The sequence below is a fragment of the Pezoporus flaviventris genome, unplaced genomic scaffold (assembly GCF_033815535.1).
Source record: "Pezoporus flaviventris isolate CSIRO_AGI_PZ_B2104156 unplaced genomic scaffold, CSIRO_AGI_Pfla_v1 ptg000041l, whole genome shotgun sequence".
Lineage (NCBI taxonomy): Eukaryota > Metazoa > Chordata > Aves > Psittaciformes > Psittacidae > Pezoporus > Pezoporus flaviventris.
The window spans coordinates 4,142,874-4,163,567 of record NW_026892589.1 but is presented as its reverse complement, the minus strand read 5'-3'; the positions used below and the strand labels follow the sequence as shown (position 1 = coordinate 4,163,567).

The following is a 20,694-nucleotide window of genomic DNA, read 5'->3' as shown; positions in this document are numbered from 1 at the left end:
CACCGCACCGCGCCGGAAGCGTGTCAGAGCAGCGGCGCGGCGGGCCCGGTGCGGTGCCGGGGCTCGCCGCCGCGATGAACAGCGTCGGGGAGGCGTGCACCGAGCTGAAGCGCGAGTACGACCAGTGCTTCAACCGCTGGTTCGCCGACAAGTTCCTCAAGGGCGACAGCGCCGGCGACCCCTGCGGCCAGCTCTTCAAGCGCTACCAGCTCTGCGTGCAGGTGATGCCCGCCGCGCACCCGGTAACCCCCGGAGAAGCCGCCGCTCGGGATCTGCCCTTGTCTTCCGGTTCTGTCGGTCGTGACTCGCAGTGGTTCATGGGTTTCTGTTACTGGGTTTTTCTCGTTAATGAAACTTCCGGAGCCTGCTGGTTCCGAGGCTGTTTGTGTGACGGTATCCGGGCTACGTTTAGCGCCACAGCGGCATAAGGAGGATGCCGGAGACTCTTCATTAGGGACTGTAGTGAAAGAACAAGGCGTGATGGGTTTTAACTGAAACAAGGGAAGTTCAGGTTAGATGTAAAGAAGAAGTTGTTCGCTGTGAGGGTGCTGAGGCGCTGGCACAGGGTGCCCAGAGAAGCTGTGGCTGCCCCATCCCTGGCAGTGTTCAAGGCCAGGTTGGACACAGGGGCTTGGAGCAAGCTGCTCTAGTGGAAGGTGTCCCTGCCCGTGGCAGGGGTTGGAGTTGGATGAGCTTTAAGGTCCCTTCCAACCCAAACCAGTCTGTGACTCTATGAGTTCTCAGTACCTACTTGAACATCTCCACTATTGAAGCTTTATTCAAACCAAGCTTAAGACTACTTTCTATAGAATTTTTTTTCCACCAGAGATTATATTAGCACTATCAAGGTGCATCAGGTTTAATTTTTGGTTTTTTTTTCTAATTTCAGAAAGCTATCAAGGAAAAGGACATACCCATTGAAGGCCTGGAGTTCATGGGAGCAAGCAAAGGAAAAACTGAAAACTCCTCTTGACCTCAGCTGCATGGATGGAGTCACCAACAGGAACCTTTGACCTAAGGAACACCACCAGGCAGACGGCTTGACGCCAACTGGATATGACCTTTGTTAAAGCTGCTTTCTAGAAGCCAGGCACCTTCTCTGCTTGTTAAAAAAACAAACCAAACCAAGACTGGATGATGTGGTAACTGCCTCCTTTTCGGTGACTTTTGGTGGTGGTTCAGCATCTAACAGCGTGCAAAAGCCCTTTGAACTAACTTCCCAGCGAATGTACTCTCTAGTGGGAGAATGCTTTTTAGAGTGGGCTGAGGTAGTAGTTGCTTTGTGACTGATTTCTCTTGCTTATTTATATAACACTTGAAAGTGTTTTAAAAAGTAATATGAAAGAGGTGGATTTCCTTTGTGTCCTCCCTGTGCTGCTGAATTTTGGTGGAAGAAGTTTGGTTTATATGATCCTGAATGCTGACGGGATAAACCATGTTTTTGTATCAGCAACAGAGGTGGTATGAAAGCACTCTATTGGACCTGTAGTAACATAGCTCCAATAAATATAACCAGGTTATGTTTCATTCTGATTGTGACCTCTAGGAAGGCCAGAATGTGAACAGGACACTTTTAATACTTCTCCAGACTTTTCTGAGGTACTGAAACAATCCTAAACTAGAATTCTCTCTCCTTTAGCATTACATGTTCCTGCATTAAAACTGCAGCACAGCCCTGGCCACCCTTTTCCACACTGCCACAAAGCACTGGCTTGGCCACCGTCACCGTTAGGCTTTTGCTTGTGGTGGGCAAAGTGTGTGTGGAACAAGGGAAACAGTGGGTTGAAACTTGACAGGTGGTTATGTTAAGATCCCCAACTGCTGCTGAGGGATCTCTCCTGCTCGTGAAGCTGCTCTTGAGCTGTGTGTCCTTTGTGCCTAGGAAAGCAAACAAAAGCTTCTTGTGCTGGTTTGTGAACTGCAGAAACACTCGCAGCAACGGAAGGGTTTGTCTTAGCCTCCCAAAGTGGGCTACGAGAAAATGCCTTTATGATGTTAATAAATACTGCAATAGCTGATTATGGAGAATGTGCTTTAGTATGTACTGAATTTCAGTCTACATTATTAGCCTGATAGCTGTTCATCTGGCTCTGAGTTTACAGTGATCAGTTAAACCAGACATGAGGAAGTAGTGTCTTGGGCCAAGTGTGTTCCTGTTGTCAGTGTACCAAATACAGGAGCAGTTATGAACATTTATGCAACTTTGCTCCTGCACTGTATCCTCAATGTTTTAAGCAAATACTGAACTAAAGAACGTCTAAGTATTCAGATTAACAAAAAGGTCAGGTGCTAAATTCAAGTTCAGACTTGTTTATTTGAAGGACCTCTTCACAAGCACAGACAGAGGCCACCACGCCATTCAGCTTCATCACAGAAGGAATACAGAGTTTCTTAAACGATGGTTCCCACACAACATTCTGTTCCAAGATGGGAACAGCCAAGGTTCTGGCTGTGGTCAGGATCCTAGTTTTAATCTTCATAACCGGTTGGGAGAGGATTAACATGGGGGTTGTGGAACAGAGTTTTCTTCCCATCACCCCAGGGGAAAGGCTGTAGAATGAAGAAAGAAAACAAGGCAGTGTCAGCTGAGTGATCTGTAAAGCACAGGAAACCAACAGCAGCACGGACTCAGATGTCACACAGCTCCACAGGCTGATGAATTGTTCAAGTTGGTATCTGTTCCTGGGCTGCAGGAGCAAGAGTTGGAGAACATCTCCTGAGCTGGAGCTGCTTTCTCTAAACAAGATCACAGATTGTTTTGGGTTGGAAGAGACCCTAAAGCTCATCCGGTTCCAACCCCTGCCACGGGCAGGGACACCTTCCACTAGAGCAGCTTGCTCTAAGCCCCTGTGTCCAACCTGGCCTTGGACACTGCCAGGGATGGGGCAATCACAGCTGCTCTGGGCACCCTGTACCGGCGCCTCAGCACTCTCACAGGGAAGAACTTCTCCCTAAAATCTAATCTAAATCTCTTCTCTGTCAGCTTAAAGCCATTCCGCCTTGTTTCACACCTGCATGCCCTTGTAAAAAGCCCCTCTCCACATTTCCTGTCAGCCCCTTTAGGTGCTGGAAGGATCTTTGCCATCAGCTGTGCTATATCAGGAGGGCCCCAGTTTTGAGAATTTGGGATCTTCTGTTATCTTTCAGATCCACATTAGTTTAGGGTAAGCACAGCTGCTCCAAGACTGTAATGTTCTCCAGCAAGCCATTAGCAGGATTACTTGGGCTGGGAAGGCTTGTGAATACCACAGGTGCTTCACCTGAGCTGTAAGGAACTGGCTGCCTCAGAAACAAAGCCACAGGTCAAGATCATGGCTAAGTGCACAACACCTCATGTAGCAAACAAGAAAGCTGCAGGTACTACGGTAGCTCTGCAATCACAGGAGAAAGGAGGGCTTTTAAATAGAGCAGGAAAACGTACCTTGGTCCGGATCCGGAGGTGAGTGTAGGGAATAAACTCGGGTCTCTCGTGCTTGTGCTGCGCTTTCAGGTAGCAGTTCAGCATGCAAACCCCCACACCGGGCAGGGCCACCACGAAGGTCAGCATCTTCCACATGCGGGCTGGTGGGGACACAACAGGAATTAGAAGGACAAGCTAAACGTTTCCATTAGCGTTAGTGACCCGGCGCACGTTAAACGCAGCTAAGGGGACTGAGAAGACACCGAATGCTCTCATTCCTCACTCGAGCGTGGGGCTCCCTCCCGTTCTGCACGGGGACCCTGCGCTCACGGCTCACGCCACAGCTCCCCCGGGGCACAGCCACCGAGCGCCTACCGCGAAGGACAGCGCCGTCAAGGGCAGCGGCTATCAAGGACAAGGGCCCATGGGCCCGACACCGCCCTCGCCCCGAAGAGCCCCGTTACCTCCGCCGCCCTCATGGGCCGCAGCCGACATGCTCCGCCCCGGCAGGGAGCGCGGGCCGGCGGCTCCGAGCAGCGCCCGGGACACCCTTCCGAGCGCCGCCATGTCCGAACCGCGACCGGAACTGGGGCCGACGGCGGCCGGCAGGGGACACAGCGGCTGCGCGCGCCACCGCTCTCCAAGTGCGCGCATGCGCGCAGCGCTTTCCTGCTAGCCTGACCTTGAGCTGCCGCGGGCTGAGGTTGCCATGTTGCGCATGCGCCTGTGTAGAGAGGGTTGGCGCCATTTTGGTGCTGAGGGGATAGGGAGAGGGTTCAGGTGTGAGGGGTCCCTCAGTGGGGCAGCCATGAGGGGAGTACGAAGCTCTTCCCTGTGAGGGTGCTGAGGCGCTGGCACAGAGACGCTGTGGCTGCCCCATCCCTGGCAGCGTTCAAGGCCAGGTTGGACACGGGCTTGGAGCAAGCTGTTACAATTAAAAGAAGTTCCTTGTGAGCACTTCTTCCACCCGTTGAGCAGTAAGGGGTTGTGGAGAGCAACTGGATGTGGGGCTGAGGTCTGCCATGAACCTGGGCATGGTGGCAGTTTCATTACAATCTGGGCTACACTGATGTAAAATGTGGCTTTCTTAGGCTTTGTCATCCTGGCAGCTGTGATTAATCTACCTATTAGGTACCTCAGGAGCCTAATGGGTCTGATTCATGTAGTCTGAAACATACCGTTAATCAGGAGTGGCTGCTGGAAGACACAAAAGATTCTATGTGAAAAATACCTTCTAGCTGAGGGAGGACAGGCAGCTATTTGAAGAAACGTAGGTGTTTTTCTATTGTGAGGAATGTTTTGGTATAGTTGTATGAAATACACTGAACTGTGCAATACGCCATGGTTATTCTCACTGTGATGACTGCAGTCATCCCAACAGCATGTGTTTTTACAGAGGGGCAGGGAAAATGGTGGTGAATGAGCACTCAGCTCTGCCCTGGCTCAGTGGCTCTGCCTGACTCTGGCCCTGTGGCATGGAACCCGTATTGAACCCAGCAGTGTGCACCACTGCCTTGCACAGAGGACTTCCGCCATGTGAGCTTTTCCAGAGCTGACATATGTGAGGGCCTGCGGCTTGGTTTAGAAACTAGACTAACATTAAAAATACCTTTCTAAATCCAGGATTTTGAAGAGGTTTCAACGTGTACGTTTTTCTAAAAGACGCTGCATCCTGGGAGGCTTCTGGGTGCAGAAATGCTACAAAGTTAGCTCTGAAAAAGGAAAAAAAAAATCTATAATAGCATATTATATATAATCTATACTATATAATAGCATATTATATAGTATAATATATATAATATATAATTTATATATATAAATATATATATGCAGTGCTGGTAGCCAACAGAGAAAGCTGTTTCCATGATAGTGGTACAGTCCTGAACTGTTGCCTGACTTGGCTACCCAGTAAACATCTCCCATTGGGGGTATGCAGCATGTTGGGTTGTCTTGCTGTTCAGTTTAGCAGAATCTGAACGATTGCAGCGAGCTGGTGTTCAGTGGAGGTGGAGCTGACTCACTAGACTGACAGAAAAGAATGTTTCTCGCACAAAAGAAAGCTTGGGTTTATCTGTGCTAAGCACAGAAGCACACACTGAGGCAGGAAACATCAGCTTTCAGATTAACAGCCCTAAATTTAGTGAGTTTTGAGATAGGGAGGTTCCGCTATAATTCAAAGTATCTTTCCAGAGATTCATCTTTAACCTTTCTTTTTCTTCCTTTTCCTCGCTGCAGTGGTGGGTAGCACAGAGGACCCGGGTAACAGCGTGAGTCTCTGATGAGAGGTGACACGGTCAGCTGGGGCCGGAGGGGCTCAGAGCAATGCCGCGCTGGCCCGCCGGGTGGCAAACTGCTGTCACGGTAAGCGCCTCTCCGTTCCGGCGGTTTGGGAACAACAAACGCACTCTCTGTGCTTTCACGCTGTAATCTCATCTCCGTGCGTTTTCAAGTTTTCAGGGATCGGCTCATCCCTCTCGAATAGCAATGTTTCCTCCATCAGATACTGTCTTCAAAAGGCGAAATTCGTGCTGCAGAGATAGTGTCTGTGTCTCAGACTTCACAGAGTTTCTGGGGGTGTTCTTCATCTTCTCCCTGTAGTCCCGGAACTGCGGAAATCAATATTCTGACATCTGTAAATCCTTTGTTCCCCTTTTCACCAGGCTTTATCAGCTTTGGGAGGGAGAGAAGGAGGGGGGTAGAGGGCGTTGAGAGAGCTATTGTCCCTTCTCTCGGGAATGATCTGGAAGTACTATGCAAATCTTCATTTGAAGACCCTGGGAACTGGGGGAGGGCTTTAGCTGCGAGATTAGTAGGAGGGGAGCTCTGCATCCCTGCTCACACACCCTCCTGCCTGGTGCAAGGAGCTGGGGCGAGTGTTTTGAATTAGCAGAAGAGACATTTTCTGCTTTGTGCACTTCTGTGAGGCTTTGCACTCCTTATGTCTCCTTCTTTGTGCTTTTTACTGCCTGCTTCTAAATGTTTGCATAAGAATTGAATAAGGGAGAGATCTAGGAGCTGTGACTAGCAATGATGGAGTCAGGAGGGCACAGGGTGCAGCCTCCCCACCTCACACCCTGGAGTCTCCAGCCAGACAGCAGTGCAGCTCCAGTGGTGCCAGCACACGTATTTCCCCACTGCTGGCATTAGCATGGGCACAGTTCAGTAAGCAAGTGATTCAGCTGGTCGGGAGCAGTGGAGTAAAACAGTTTGCACTTCTCAAATTATTATGATGTAGCCAGGTCTTGAAAGGCCTCCTCTTACAGGGGCAAATGCTGGCAGAGTGGTACCTGCTTTATGAAAGCCTGCAGTCCGCCCTGGCTTGGCTCAGAGCTCTCTGTCACCTGTTTTGTATTAGCACAGGGTCACACTAACTGCCAGTTTCCTGGAAGCTGTGCAGGGTCCTTCTTAGGCCTTGTGGAAAGGGAAATATCCTGATTGCATAGACACGGGGGTGAACAGGGCAGGGTGGGGAGGAGAACTGATTCACATTGAGGCATTTTTGTGTTTATAAGCTGCTGTAAAGGCAGTCATTGTCTTTCCGATTTTGTGACATCATTTTCATGGCATCAGCCATGTTTTGTTTTTCAAACTTCGAGGGTTTTTTTTTCCAGCAAGCTAAAAACTGCTGTTGACCAATGCCAACCCTGGGAAATGCCACATTCTGCTCACCTGGGCAGCTGAAAAGATGCTGCTTTTAAAAAATCTCACCTTCTGCCTAAGCCTTAGGAGCACATGCCCTGAGACCTGATTCTGTTACCTCCAAAGCAATGGAAAACACTAGTGGTTTTGTTCTGCAAGTACTTTACTGCTTTAGAGAGGGAAAGTGTATCACAAACATACTCTCACGTGCACAATTGGGTCTAAATCTGCTCTCTGTCTTTGTATGTGTAACTCCAGAGTGACTCAGCAGAGTTGGAAGAGTGTCCCCTGGAACCCTGTGAGCTGGGAACCTGCCTGGACATGCCCTCCTGCTCCTGTAAGTGCTCCCACTACCTGTGCACACTCACACATCCGTGTAGATGCTTCTCTGAGTACACTTGTTTGCATGCAGGCTGGTGTCTGAACGCACATTCTTCTCAGCCACTCTTCACATATGCATGCAAACACACACACATTCTCAAGTGCACACATCCATTCCCTTTCTCTCATACACATTTGTGCACATACACAGACCTTTTTGAAAGCTCCTGTTTTCAGAACGGTTTTATTTATAGGTCCTGCCTGGTTGTGAATGTGAAAGGGAGAAAGCCCCTCAGAGGGTTCCTTTCATGTGTAAATCAGCCTAGGCTGAGAGCATTGGGGTCACTGAGAGGAGGATTTCACTCTTAATTACTCAGAGAGAAAGCAGGCAGGGGACTTTCTCAAACTAATAGGGTTGTTCTCTGCTGGGGAAAGCAGCTTGAGACGCCCAAGTTTCTCTTGCATCAGACTTTGGGCTCTGATTCACAGGCCTCTTCTGCCAGTAGCAAGAGCTGGTGTCTGTGTGGCACTCAGAACAAACAGTTCAGCTTCCAAGCAGGCTTACATATTAAACATCATTATGTTCATTCTGGTAATTGGGTCTTCTTTGGAGACCAGTGGAAAAAACTGACCTAGTTTGCTTAGTTTTTCAATAAAACTGACATAAAAGTAATGTTAGTTTGTGCTGTATCTGTGGTTTCATCTGATGACCTCAGCATTCTTGCAGACCTGAAAGCTCGCACCTCTTTGCCAAGTAGAAAAATGTTATTGTCTAGAGATTAGTCCAGTGTGCAGGGCTCTGAACTTGGACTTAAAACCAGCACTGAATTCCCAGTCCAGCCGCTGAAGGCCTGTGTGACTTTAGCAGTGAAATGGGATAATCTCTCAAGAATGGGGCTGTTAAGAACAAAAGTCAATATGGATTGTAGTACTCTTGGTAATAAGGCTGGGAATGCCAAGGTAAATGGGTGATGAGCATGTCTTTTTCCTGGAATGTAGTGCAAGCACACAGATTCCCCTGCTGAAGTTCCATTGTCGCCTTTCATGTGGACACAAAACTGAGTCTGGAGGCATGGGAACATCCCAGTCACATGCCACTCTGTCCTCTGCAGGAACCAGAGGACCTGTTTGTACAACCATGCACTAACACCAAGTGCAGCTGGAGAGTTGCAGTAATTGCAGGGAAGAGATCTGTGTTACCAAGCACACGTACACACAAGCAAATCTATTTGTTAACTTTAGTTGACTCAGTTACATTTACATCCTTTCATCTGTACCTCCTTTTCCTATGGCCTCTGCTTTTCTGCATAGGAAATAAAGTCTTTGAGGGCTGAACATTCCCAACCTGTGCACAGACAGTCCCCTGGGAACAGGATTCTTGAAGCTTCGTTAGCTGCTTGCCTAGGAAGGCACCTGTTTGAGGAAGCTTGGGGCAGTGGTGGGGGCCATTGGCAGATGAGGTCAGCAGTCTGAAGTGTCTGCAGAGGTCAGAGAGAAATGAATGGGTCATTTCTTTTGCAAATGAAGAGCTACAGCCTTAGCAGAGCCCAGCATGTGGGTCCAGGCTGTTCCTTTTATGAGCTGATGGAAATGGGGCCCAAAAGGACTTCCCTGATGGAGTTTTGTCGAGGCCTTTGTTATGTTTGCCTCCTGCAGCATGCACTGGGCATAGAATATGGATTGGGGGTTATCCGGACTACCAGCACAGTCAAGAGGATGAAGGCTTTATTGCTGCATAGAAAAACCTAAGGCTGCAGGGTATCCTTATTGCTGTTCCACAAGGAAAATCTTGGTTTAAGATGTAAAACACGTTTCTTTTGCTTTAGTGGTTCCTTTTACCCAACCTATACTAAAATGAATAAATCCAAGGGCTGCTTTAAAATAATGCATGTAACTGAGTAACAGTGATAAAAAAAACCTGGATTCTATTCCTCCTCCTTGTAGTAAATTGTTGGTTACTTCAACAAAGCCCTATGAATGCCTTAGTAGTGTGTTCCTTCTTCTAAACTATTTTGAGGATTTGGGGTGCTGAGTGCTTTATACATGCAAGCCGTTCATGTTAGTAGCACCATCTGTCAATGAGATCTCTTTTTGTCTACTTTTTATGAAACTGTTACTTTCTCTGAATTGCTGATTCAGAATTTTGTTACATAAACACTGTCAGTTCTGTTTTGCCATTTGCTCTCTTTCTTCTTTGCAGACCACCAGGGTCTTCTTTTGCTGTGACATTGTAATGGGAGGTGGAGACACCTCGAGGAGGAGGTTGAAACACAACAGCAATCGCAGTCAATAGCGTCTATGAATTGGGAAAATCCTGCCTCAGTTACAGGTCTCTGTGTGATCTGTGCTATTTTTCCTATGTACAGGTGTTTAAAATAAGGCAGGACATGGAAATAACTGCTTCCCTTGTAGGAGCTCTAAGAACAGCTTCTTATTGTTATTTCAAAGCATCAGCTAGAGTAGGGCAGGGTGAGGGTTTTAAGTGGAAAGCAGCTAAGGTTGTAGTAACTCTGCTCAGGGTTTAGTGCTCACTGCTGTTATGTTATAGTCCCGACAAGTGTGTAGAAGTTAGAAGAGCCCTGGGAACTTGTGCTGGTGCAGTTTAATGCACTTGCTTTAGTGCAGAGCTTGCACTAAAGAGGAAAATTAGCTTAGGTTTAGATTTTATTTTCCAGCATCTGCGATGTGTGAAGGATTGGTTTTTTATGGCTTTTATCTCCATTTTCCTTTAGAAACTTCAGGAGGATTGTCCACCCTTTAGATCTGTTTTGATGTGTTTTAAATGCATGATACAGAGCACAGCCACTCTCAGTAAACTGCAGAAAGAGGGCATAAAATCATAACATGTCTTCAGAGGGGTATGTTCTGTATTTCCTAGGAACACCAGTCAGGTTTACACCACTTTGTGTAAGAGTTCCTGCAAAAGAAGATGGATGTTCCTGAGGGCTTAAAGACAGCTTCGTGTTTGGGGTAAGGCTGAGGTTAGCCATGGAGCCTGTGTCCAGGCAGGAATTTGACAGTAGACATGGGCACAGAGTAGTGCAGTCCCTGAAAATCACAGAAGCCTGCTGAGTTATTGTGAGCTGGAGGAGCTTTTCTGTTTGTGGGCACATAGGTCTGCCTGCCTCACATTGTGCAGACATAACTGAGACATAAAGGAGACTGGCAAATTGCAGAACACTGATGGAAAGGGGAACAGGGGCCTGAAGAAGAGAATTTAAGAGTTTATAGACAAAGGGCTTAAGCCTAGTTGTGAATTCCTAGCGGGCAGTTGGTCTTTAAGTGAAAGCATTTGTCAGGTAACATACTGATTTAGTGTGGGAATTGGATAGGTATCTGCAAAGATTTTTGCACCCTGTTTGCAGTGTGATTACAGGAGATGTTAACAGAGAAAGCAGTTTTACTTTCTACCACGGTATGTATTTGTTCATGTATCTAAACTCTAGGGCAGGCAGTAGAGATGTCATGTGTGTCTCTCTTTGTATGATGTCATGGGGTATGGGCATCTAATGTCCTCACAAATTATGACTAATTGTAAATTAGGCATATAACTTGCTTTTGTTCTGGTAGTACACCACCAAACTGTGAGTATTGTTGGATTATACAGGGCCTGGCATCAGCCACACTTTGCTGCACCTCCTGGTTCATGGTCTATGTCCCCTGTCACACAGCCCCACTCCTGTTTTACCTGGGCAGTGCGCTTGCCATGTCCGTCATGAGCTTCACGTTTCTTGGACCCCACATTATCTCCTTTCACTGCACTGGGACTTCAGTGTCATGATGCAGTTGCTTGGCTGTACTGAGCAGTGGGTGTGATCAGGTTGCATGTCCATGCTGTGCCCGTCACCAAACTGATGCATTCCACAGAGCACCACCAGCAGCTCCTCTCTGGTCTCTGTGTGTGTGTCCCCTTTTCTTGCTTGTCAGGACTCTGTCAGGGAAGGTAGCAGGCCTGGCATGGCAGGGTAATAGGCAGTTCTTCCTACAGTTCCTCCAGCATCCTACCACAGCTCTCGCTGGTGCACAGGGTTGTAGTATTTTGAGATTGGGTCCTCATTTCAAATCTATTTAATTAACTTTCAAAAGCCTCTTGAGCCTTGAACTGTTCCTGTTCTGGAGCCTTGTGAAGTAACTGCTAAGGATTCACAAGTTGCTGATAAACAAGTGCAGAATCAAGCCATGTGGTTGGCCATTCCTGTAAATCATTGGACTCTTCATCAGTTTCGTTCTGGGCTTTTCCTTTAAAGCCCTCTCCCAAACTGGACCCAAGACAATGGACACCAGCAGGCACAGCTCCCAGTGACTAGGATATTGTCACATATCCAAAAGCCTGGTGGGAGGAGCAGACGTTAGGTCTGAATTCATCCTGGCAGGGAGATTCAGCTGAGAAAGGAGGAAAAGAAGGTCAGAGGCAGCTCCAAGGAAACGGCTTTGGTTTAAAATGTTTCATTAGAGAGTTTTCACACTGGAAATATAAAGTACAGGAATACAATTGCTTGGCAGAAGAACCACATTTAGTAACAGTCCTGTATACACTCAGTACTCTGTACAGAAAGAGACAAAATATCCCTATCTCAGCAAAATTATGGGTTCTTCTTGTAAATGTGACTTTTTTTTTTCCAGAAAAACTTACATAATCTGGAGAATTTGTTAATATTGATAAAAGATGTTCTTTTTCCAGTAGACCATTGCTCTCTGCTGTAGCCACATAGCCACACAGCCTTTGCAGGGCAGACTAGTTTAATCTAAGCAGTGTATCAGTGTCAGTCCAGCTGGGAACACTATTGGATGCTCACCTCACATTGTTTTCCTTCCCTTCTGTGTCTGTCTTCGTATTCTCAGTTGTAACTCAGTAAGATAATCAGAGTCACCCCTTTCCAAAGGTTTACTCTTCCCCCTGTTGATTTGATAAGCTCCTTTTTTGAAGATAGTTGTTACCTGCCTCTTGAGCTTTGTCAGCTCAGGGTGTTTTCCCTCCTCCTGCAGACAGGGGTGTGGGTGTTGGACTGGCCTGTGAGATCTGTGTTACCAATGAGGAAGTAAGAAATGGGATGCCAGGATGTTTTGTCTGTTTACTTCTTTTGGTATATAGCTTAACCAGAGAACTGAGCAGTTGGAACATCACAAAGAAGTGTGTGGTGTGGATGGATTTTTCTGTGGGAAGCCAGGATTAGTTTGCATTTGGTTTTTTCTTCTGCTGAAGTTACAGGCAAAAACCTTGGAAGGGCTTTGTCATTACATCCCGGTGGCAGTTTTCCTCAGAAAGAGGTGTTTCCTGACAGACTAGCAAACAAAAGCACACATGCAGTGCCCTGCAAAGGTCATACCTGATCAGACCCTGAAACAGCTGAAGTATAGGTTGTTAATCTTTCACACTGCCAACCCCTGCGGCATGTTTGTACCCAGGTTCTCTTGTCAGCACCTCAAATGATTTTTATGTTCTTCACTGCCTGTGCTGGGCAGTGTGTTGTCAGGGCCACGATGCACCAGCTGACTCTGCAACCTCTTCCCCTGTCCTACAAGTTTGACTGCCTGTGTTCAAGGTCTGCCCTGATACGGTGGAGTGTAACCTTGGACCAGAGTGCTGTGCGAAGAGCTGTGTGCCAGAATGCTGAGAGAAACCTGCTGGGGCCTCCCTGCTTGGGAGCCATGCATAAAGCAGCCCTTGTCCTCCATTCTCGTCTGGCATAGGCTGTAAGGATGTCTGTGCCTGGCTGTGGACCTTGCTGATCGTGACTTGCTGCCTTGACTTTCTGGTTGGCCTCAGACCTGGCCCGTCCCTATGGGCTTCTCAGCAGCTGCTGTGCTGGGCATTCACCACAGCCTTTAGGCCCACCATCTCCATCTGTCTGAGGAGTCGGAGAGTAAATGGGCAGCGATACGAAGGACACTGTGGCATCACGCTGATTTATTGCTATTACGAATGAGAAAGGTGTGGCATTAGCTTTGCCTCCCTTCATTTCCAACTTCCTGCAAAGGCACACCGAAAATCGGTTTGTTGGCAAGAGCTGGGTCCGTCAAGGAAGCAGCCGGCAGGAGGAGCTCTCTAGACATTTCGCTAGCTCATTTACGGGCGCTCAGCTGCATGTTTCAAGGGCATCGGTTTAGATCTACTTTCTCGGGACTTCTTGCAGACAAACCAGCAGCAGCAGAAGACGGGCAGCTCCGTGCTATTGCAACTTCAGTGGTTTCTTTTTAGTAGAGACTTCTCAGGTTCCTTCTCCCACTGTGATGCCTCTCTGTCTTTCAGAAACTTAGGGTGTTCATGAAGATGTTGGGTATTCTTTTTTGGTGCCTGGAAGGGGTCAAGTGTTTCATCTTCTAGGAAAGCTAGTATAAGATTTCATGGACAGCATCCTGACCACAGAGTGAAGAATTCCAAAGCAGTGCTTGACTTTGCATGGAAAAAAAATCCTTCTGGATTCCTCATGACCTCTGACGGGACCTGTAAGGAAAGCTTCAAAATTTATCAGTACCACTCTGAATATTGGCTTGACAAAGTTGTTCAGATAGTTCTGCCTCCTTGTATAGAGTTCATCTTTTTCTTCTGTGAGAAGCAGGTTCAGAGGACAGTAGTCACAGCACTGTGTTCTCATTAGTTAGGTGCAAAGCATAACCCTGCTTAAGGCCAGTCCTGCAGCCCTAAACCTCATGGGCCCTGAGGCTGAGCCTCTGCTCTGCCTTTAAAAGAGAATTAAGAATGTGTTTTTAATTGGTGAATTCTTCTGTAAGTCTGGCCCTCATTTAGTCATCTAAATGGGAACAAGGTGCTTTCTGCTCTTCAGTGTTGCTGTAATAATTATTTTGATTCTGAATGTGCCAGAAACTATTCTAATGCATATCAGTGTAAATGAAGTCAATAGAGATTCTTCAGATTTACCCTGGTGCTCAAGAGAATGGAATTCATACACTTCAATTTACAGTGTATTAAGTGATCAGAATTAATGAAGTTGCAACAACCTTTTCCGTTCTTGTTTACATGTTTTCTCCCTATTCACTCATAATGTACATGATGCAGGAAAAGCAGGGAGTTGAAAAGGCAGCGTGTGGGTCAGATATGTCCCCTGGAGCACAGCATTGTGCTTCAGCCTGTAATGATATTTGCAAAGCTGCTAGAAATGCTGCATGTAGAAATGGCACCTTCTGACTCAGCTGATGCTCACAAACGCAGCCTGGTGTTCAGAACCCTCACTGTATTCTGAAAGCTAGGAAAATACTTGTACTTAGGAACAGGGATAGTGTTCTTCAGAGCCACTGGAGTTTAACAGATGCAGAACAATTCATCTTTCTGTTTTTGAGAATCATATTTCAGTGTTGTCCCATAGTTCAGTCTGAAAGTTAGGAATAATGCAAACCATTGGATTCACCTTTCCTTTTATTCTGAGATTTGGAAGTCACTTGGGATGTCACCAAGAAAACCTCCTTTTCCCAAGACCAACTGAAGGTTATCCCACTGTGCTTTGTTCACTTCAAGGTTGGAATGACCAAAGATTGCCTTTGGTTTTCACAATGTTTAAGGCTAAACTTGTGAGTCTGCATGCTCATCTGGACATCATTTCTGTCTCACTGCATGGAACAGGACAACTTCTAAATGCTCCATCTGATCAACTTCAACAATTTCAGAGACTTCCTATTATTACTGGGAGACAGAACAGTAATTTCTGAAAATAGTAGGAAATCAAAAAGGGAAAAATAAGGGAGCAGCAGTAATTTAGATACCACTGGGTTTGTAGATGAAGGAGCTGGGTGATGGCACTCGCATACCAATGCCTTTATCTCATCTCTGTCCATCACTCTAGAAAAGTCATCATGTGAGCACACTGAAAGATCTGTCACCAGATAAACATAGGGCTTGTGTGCAACCTCTGCAGAACTGGAGGAGAATGAATATCTGAAGTTAGAAGGAAAAAGGGTGGGAGAGACATAGCAACCCCAGTATGGGGGAGTTGAGGGTACCCTGGTAAAGCATCAGAGTAGGTGAGTGCAGAAAACTTGACAGGGACATTTAGAGAACCCATCTACTCAGAGAAGGGAGTTACGACATTAAAACACTATTGTAGGAGAGAATGAGGGATTCTTGAAGAGCAAAATGTTCGGATCACAGCAGCCCATACATAGTCTGCATGGGGGCACACCCCCTAACCCTCACCAGGACACCTGAGAAAGGTTCTTTCAAACCGTGTGGGCTGGTTCTGGCTGATGTATGACTTGCTGAAAACCAGAGAAACTGGTTGGTAACTCAGGCAGGCTAGAGTGGATCCCAGGGCTGGACAGAGCCCCAAGCAGAGCCACACAAGCGGCTCACTGTGAACTTGGTCCCTGCCTGGCTGCTGTTCTCTGTGCTGGTGCATCTTAGGGGCTACTGGGCAGTCTCTGCGCATGAAAGTACTATGCAGAGGCAGGTAGTCTCTGGAAGTTGGTGCATGTACGGCAGATTCCTAGTTCTTTTTACCTCTTTTTACTTATGTACTTGCATAGCAATGTTAAAAGATGAGAGAGACCCTCAGAGGAAAGAATAGTGAAGTGATCCTGGACTCAGGATTTGTAAAAGCAGGGGGAGGAGAGCCGGTGGTTGTGTTTGAGGAGGGCAGAGCATGCTGGATTCACAGGACTCAGCTTTAAGTACAACTGATTTAGATTTCTGATTGAAAGCCAAGCGTGTCTTAATACAAGTTTCAAGTACTGTTCTATTTTCTGAATGGTAGGGGTTTTTCCTTCCTCCCCTCTTAGTGCTGCGTGTCCAAGCCCACCAGGTAATAACATAACACCACTAGTGCTTCCAAGTTCTGTTTCTTTAAGAAGTTCATAAAACCTGTCACAGTACCCTGGTAAAGCTCTTTCTGCTGTGTTATCTAATCCAAAGTAGTTTGTATCAGATTTATGTTCTGGCAGCTTTGTGATAAACTTGGACTCTACCACATGGCAAACACAAAAGATTACTTAAAGTTGTTGTTATTGAATTTGAAGGACTCTTTTGTTTCATGGAGTCCACACCCTCATACCAGGGTTGTGGTCTCCAATGTCTCTGCACCTCATACATTTACAAATTTAGGTAGCCTGGAATTAAGACATTTCCACCAGTAACAATTTTGGTACATTTAACCTGTTCTTTGTGTTAAAATTGTGCATGGGTTGGAACTAAATGATCTTAAGCTCCTTTCCAACCCTCACTATTCTATGGTTCTATGATTCTATGTCAAAAAACACAGTAGATGATATAAAGGATTGGAAAATTGAGTTTTGAGGCTTTGACCAAATGCTCCTTGAGGTTTCTCTTCTCTCATGCAAGTCTCCTTAAACCTGATGTCTCAATTCATGAGGCATCTCTGAAGCCCTGGATCATCTTTGTGATGTTCTAGGGAAAGACAATTACACAGAAAATCATCAGACTCTCAATTCCCCTGGTGTGAGGCCTTGCAAACTTAAGCCTGAAAATATAAAAGACTGGAACTCTGATGTCAATCACACCCTCAACACAAAGATTATAGGTGTAACCAGAGGAGGAATTCACCACAAAGCCTCTGTGATCTGAAATCAAGCAGAACTTTGGAAACAGCTGCCAAATACCCAAGGCCAGAGACCTCTCATCCTGGGGCTGTTTCTCATGTTATCCAGTGCTCTAAAGCTTGTTCTATCCTCAGTTTATAGAAAGAGGAAAGATTACTGACACCTATTTCAGAAGTTGTAACACTTTATTTGTTGGGGTTTGGTTCGGTATGGTTTTTATAATGAATCTGCTTTTGGCTGGAGGAATAGTGGTTTTTCTTACTACAGGAGAAAAACATTTTTACTATCTCTGCACTTCCAAGTGAGAAGTTCACCTTCTAACATCAGGTGTACCCTTGGGGTTGCAACTAATAGTGACTACCATCATTAATAGTACAACGTCTGTACTGTTTAACTGCCTCTGGAGTGAAAGATCAGTTTAATCATTAATGTATTCATCTTTAAATTACTTGTCTTGAAAAGGTTGTATATTACTTGTGGGGGACCATGCAACCTGGTCTTTATATTGTTTCTGTACTCACACATGTTCAGAGTCTGGTTCTGCTGACATTTGTAAAGCATTCAGGGCATCTGGGGGGGTTCTTCTAATGTTATATCCTAAACACATGACTTCAGCTTAGTGGCACTCTGGGGGTGAGGGGGTGTCACCCTGTAGTGCTCTCAGACCTGTTGGAAGTCTGGGCGTACGAAGGCAGGAGCTGAAAGTGGCAGGGACCTGCAGAGGACACAGGGAACTTTCTCAGCTGGCTTCTTGTTCCCAACTCCATGCTCTGTACTGTTGTGTTCTGCTGTGAGAATCCTTCAGTTCTTCTTCCCTTTGGGTCTTTAATGCTGGCAGATGGAAATCCAGTTCAACTTTCAAAAACTCTGAATAATTTATTAAGAACAAAATTGTTGGGTCTGAGAGCTGGTTCCTTCTCTCTCTCTTTCTCCTTTTCTCTCTGCAAACTGCCTTTCAGAAGTGAAGTTTCTAATTACAGGTCAGGGAGGCAGGTTTAATCACACAGCAGAGCTCTTGATGCAGCATTAGAGAGTGTTATTTATACACCTGAATTAATAGAGATGCAGCATTTCAGTTGAGAAGAATAAGGTGGGTTTCAATTTCACTCTTTTATGTGAAACAAACCACATCAGATTCACTGGGCTCTTTTTTTTCCCCCTAAATTGGGATTCTGAGTCACTAACAAGTAACTGCTGTGCAGAGCTAGAGCAAAAAGAAGCAAGAATAGACAGAGAACTGCTCATGTAGCAGGGGAACAACATAATCAGGATATATCAGGAAAAAAAGCCAGGAGTGGATAGAAAGAGGAAGCCATTGGGAAAACTGAACAGGGTAAAAGCACACATGTACCTGTCTATCCCAAGGAAGACTTTTGGGGAGTAGTAGCATCCACAGAAACTGCAGGGCAATTTGCAGTCTTTTGGCATGCACTCAGGTACCTCAAAATGTTGTTGTTCTTTTAAGTCCAAGAATAGGAGAGGTGGAGAGGAAACCTAAAGCGTATGAGGAGTCCCTTGTACTCTGTGCTGCAGGGAATAGGATCCCTGCACTGTCAGCATTTAGAGTCACTGTCAGCTTTTACTGGAGGTATTGGTTCTGTAGCATTGAGGAGTGGGGAGTCCTTTATGGGATTGTTCCTGCAGTGTTGTGAACTCCATTGTGGCTTACTTACACCAGTACAGAGATTGACTTTCTTTGCTGTTTTGGATATTAAACTCACAATACCTGTGGACTTCCACCCAGTTTTCTCTCTGTCTCTAGCTTACGTAGTTTTGGCTTCATGTTTGGTTATTGCGTGGCTGTTTGGAAAGTGTGAAAATGTCCATGAGTTTTCCAGACTTCTTTCAGGGTTAAAAAATGGGTGACCTGTGCATCTGATTCCCTAAGTTACAGAATACACTGAGTTGACTGAGATCCTGATGCCAGGAGTCATCATTTGGGCCCTGCAATAGGTTTGTGTGTCTCCCACTAGGCAGATGCATAACAGCAGTTCTCATGGTTGCAGTTCATGAACCTCTCCCACGGTGTGCCCAGGTATGCTGCAGAGCTATGGAGCAACCTGTGACCTGCCAAACCAACATACCTGACACATGAAAATCCCAAAGTGACAAAGTGTTGCTGTGCTTCAGAATAGCTAAAACGCAGGTTCTGTGGGTATGGAGCAAAGCATAGCAGCCAGAATACTGGGTCTCAAGCTCAATATGTGAGACTTGGCGTGGCCTTATGCTCCTAGAAGCAGTGTTTTGGCTGAGAGTGGTAGGTTTCTAGAAGCTGTTCTCATCAGTCCATAAGCTAAGCTGAGAGACAGATGAATGCAATGCAGTCAGTACCTATATGATCTATTAGTTCAGGAGAAAAAGGTTATCTACTTTTGTAAATTTACTTTCAATCCCAAGATAATATTTTTGTTTAGTACACCCAGACTGTGAACCTTGTTCTCATGTATGTCTGCAAATCATTACCACAGAGCTGGAGCAGTGTGTGCAGGGAATCCAAACGGATTCTACAAGTACAGAGAAATTCAGTTGCAGAGATGGGGTCACAGGTCTGAGAGAGCAAGCAAAAGAGAAGTCTTCAGCAGAGAAAGATGGAAAACACCACTCCCCTGGAAACAGTGGGAGCAGCCCAGCTATGCTTCCTAGACTTTGCATTGCCAACGGGAGGTTCTCTACCAGCCTGCAAGGGAGGAGGATGTGAGGTCTGTGTGTGCTCTCCCTGTGACATCCCTGTTATTACTGTCACATGCAGGTGGCTGACACCCACTGTGACAGAGACAGCAAGGGTTTGATGTTGTGCTGTACCAGACAACTTGGGTTGTGTGATAGTCAGGCTGCCCTTCCTGTGGGAAGAGATTTACAGAACACTGTTGCTTTTTGGTATCTGTGTGGTTTTCTCCTCCAAAAATAGATGCCTGTTGAAGTGGGAGTATTTCAGAGATGGGAGGAGATTAGCAGTGATGACATGGATGGTCATGTTTCAGGGCAAGCACCTGTAAATCAGTCTAAGTCTGTAAGTAGCAACCTATTAAACTGAGTTCACCTCAGCAGCACTCCCCCTGTGTCTGTTCAGGAAGGCTGGAGCCAGCTCCCCAGCTCTCAGAGTAAGACTAGTGCTACAAGCTCAGCCTTTTCCCATCTCCTGTACCAGTGCAAATGGAGCAACTATGGATGTTTACAGCTTACAAGACAAAACACATTAAAGAGGTGATGACATCTTTCTAATACATCTTGTGCATCTCTACTTCTGTCTTACCCATTTCTGACCCTTCTTGGAGCTCTGAAATGCTTTTTCTTCTTGTTTAGTTTTTAGGAGCTTTTTAGTAGAGACATTTTTTGTAACAGATGTGTTAGCTCAAGGCTTCCAGTGCTGCCTCTCCTGTTTAGCAGCAGGGCTGCTAGCAGGGACACATTGCCTGGTTTTCTAGAGGTGAAGTATACTGCTGTTCTAAAACCCCATGCCCTTTCCAACCTGGAGGTTATTCACTTGAATCCTCTGTTATTGCCACTGGCTTCTCCCCTTTCAAAAAGGACTCTGCCACGTGAACTTCCTGACTGAGCTGCTGCGAACTCCTGTTTAATGAACTTCGTGTAACAAAGTGTTACGAAAACATTTCCTATGGCTACATGGCTTAGCCACAATGTATTAATGATTGTTAACTTCCTTTGTGAACACACATTCTATACTTGGGAGCTGCTGGTGAAAATATTATAGGGCAATGGAGCTCAATTCAGTTCTTCCATCAAATTCCAGAGTGATTTTTGACACAACAGGGGTTTTGTGTGTGGGTTCCACTATTTCGTGATCTTGGGTTTCTACAAGAATAATA

At 46.1% G+C, this 20,694-nt stretch overlaps 2 protein-coding genes and 1 long non-coding RNA gene across 3 annotated transcripts; 2 read left to right on the top strand and 1 right to left on the bottom strand.

The window, feature by feature from the left end:
• Window positions 1–8: 8 nt before the first annotated feature.
• Window positions 9–1,530, top strand: TRIAP1 (TP53 regulated inhibitor of apoptosis 1). Its single transcript, XM_061465853.1, has 2 exons — window positions 9–221; window positions 890–1,530. Exons 1-2 carry the CDS (start codon window positions 75–77, stop codon window positions 971–973), a joined length of 231 nt encoding a protein of 76 aa, XP_061321837.1. The 5' UTR covers window positions 9–74; the 3' UTR covers window positions 974–1,530.
• Window positions 1,531–2,294: 764 nt separating this feature from the next.
• LOC133275744 (cytochrome c oxidase subunit 6A1, mitochondrial) lies at window positions 2,295–4,004 on the bottom strand. Its single transcript, XM_061465852.1, has 3 exons — window positions 3,865–4,004; window positions 3,422–3,561; window positions 2,295–2,550 (listed from the first exon to the last, which is right to left on the bottom strand). Exons 1-3 carry the CDS (start codon window positions 3,965–3,967, stop codon window positions 2,470–2,472), a joined length of 324 nt encoding a protein of 107 aa, XP_061321836.1. The 5' UTR covers window positions 3,968–4,004; the 3' UTR covers window positions 2,295–2,469.
• A 1,469-nt stretch (window positions 4,005–5,473) lies between these two features.
• Window positions 5,474–8,569, top strand: LOC133275621 (uncharacterized). Its single transcript, XR_009745631.1, has 3 exons — window positions 5,474–5,761; window positions 7,298–7,376; window positions 8,473–8,569. It is a non-coding gene; the product is annotated as an uncharacterized LOC133275621 (long non-coding RNA).
• Window positions 8,570–20,694: the final 12,125 nt, after the last annotated feature.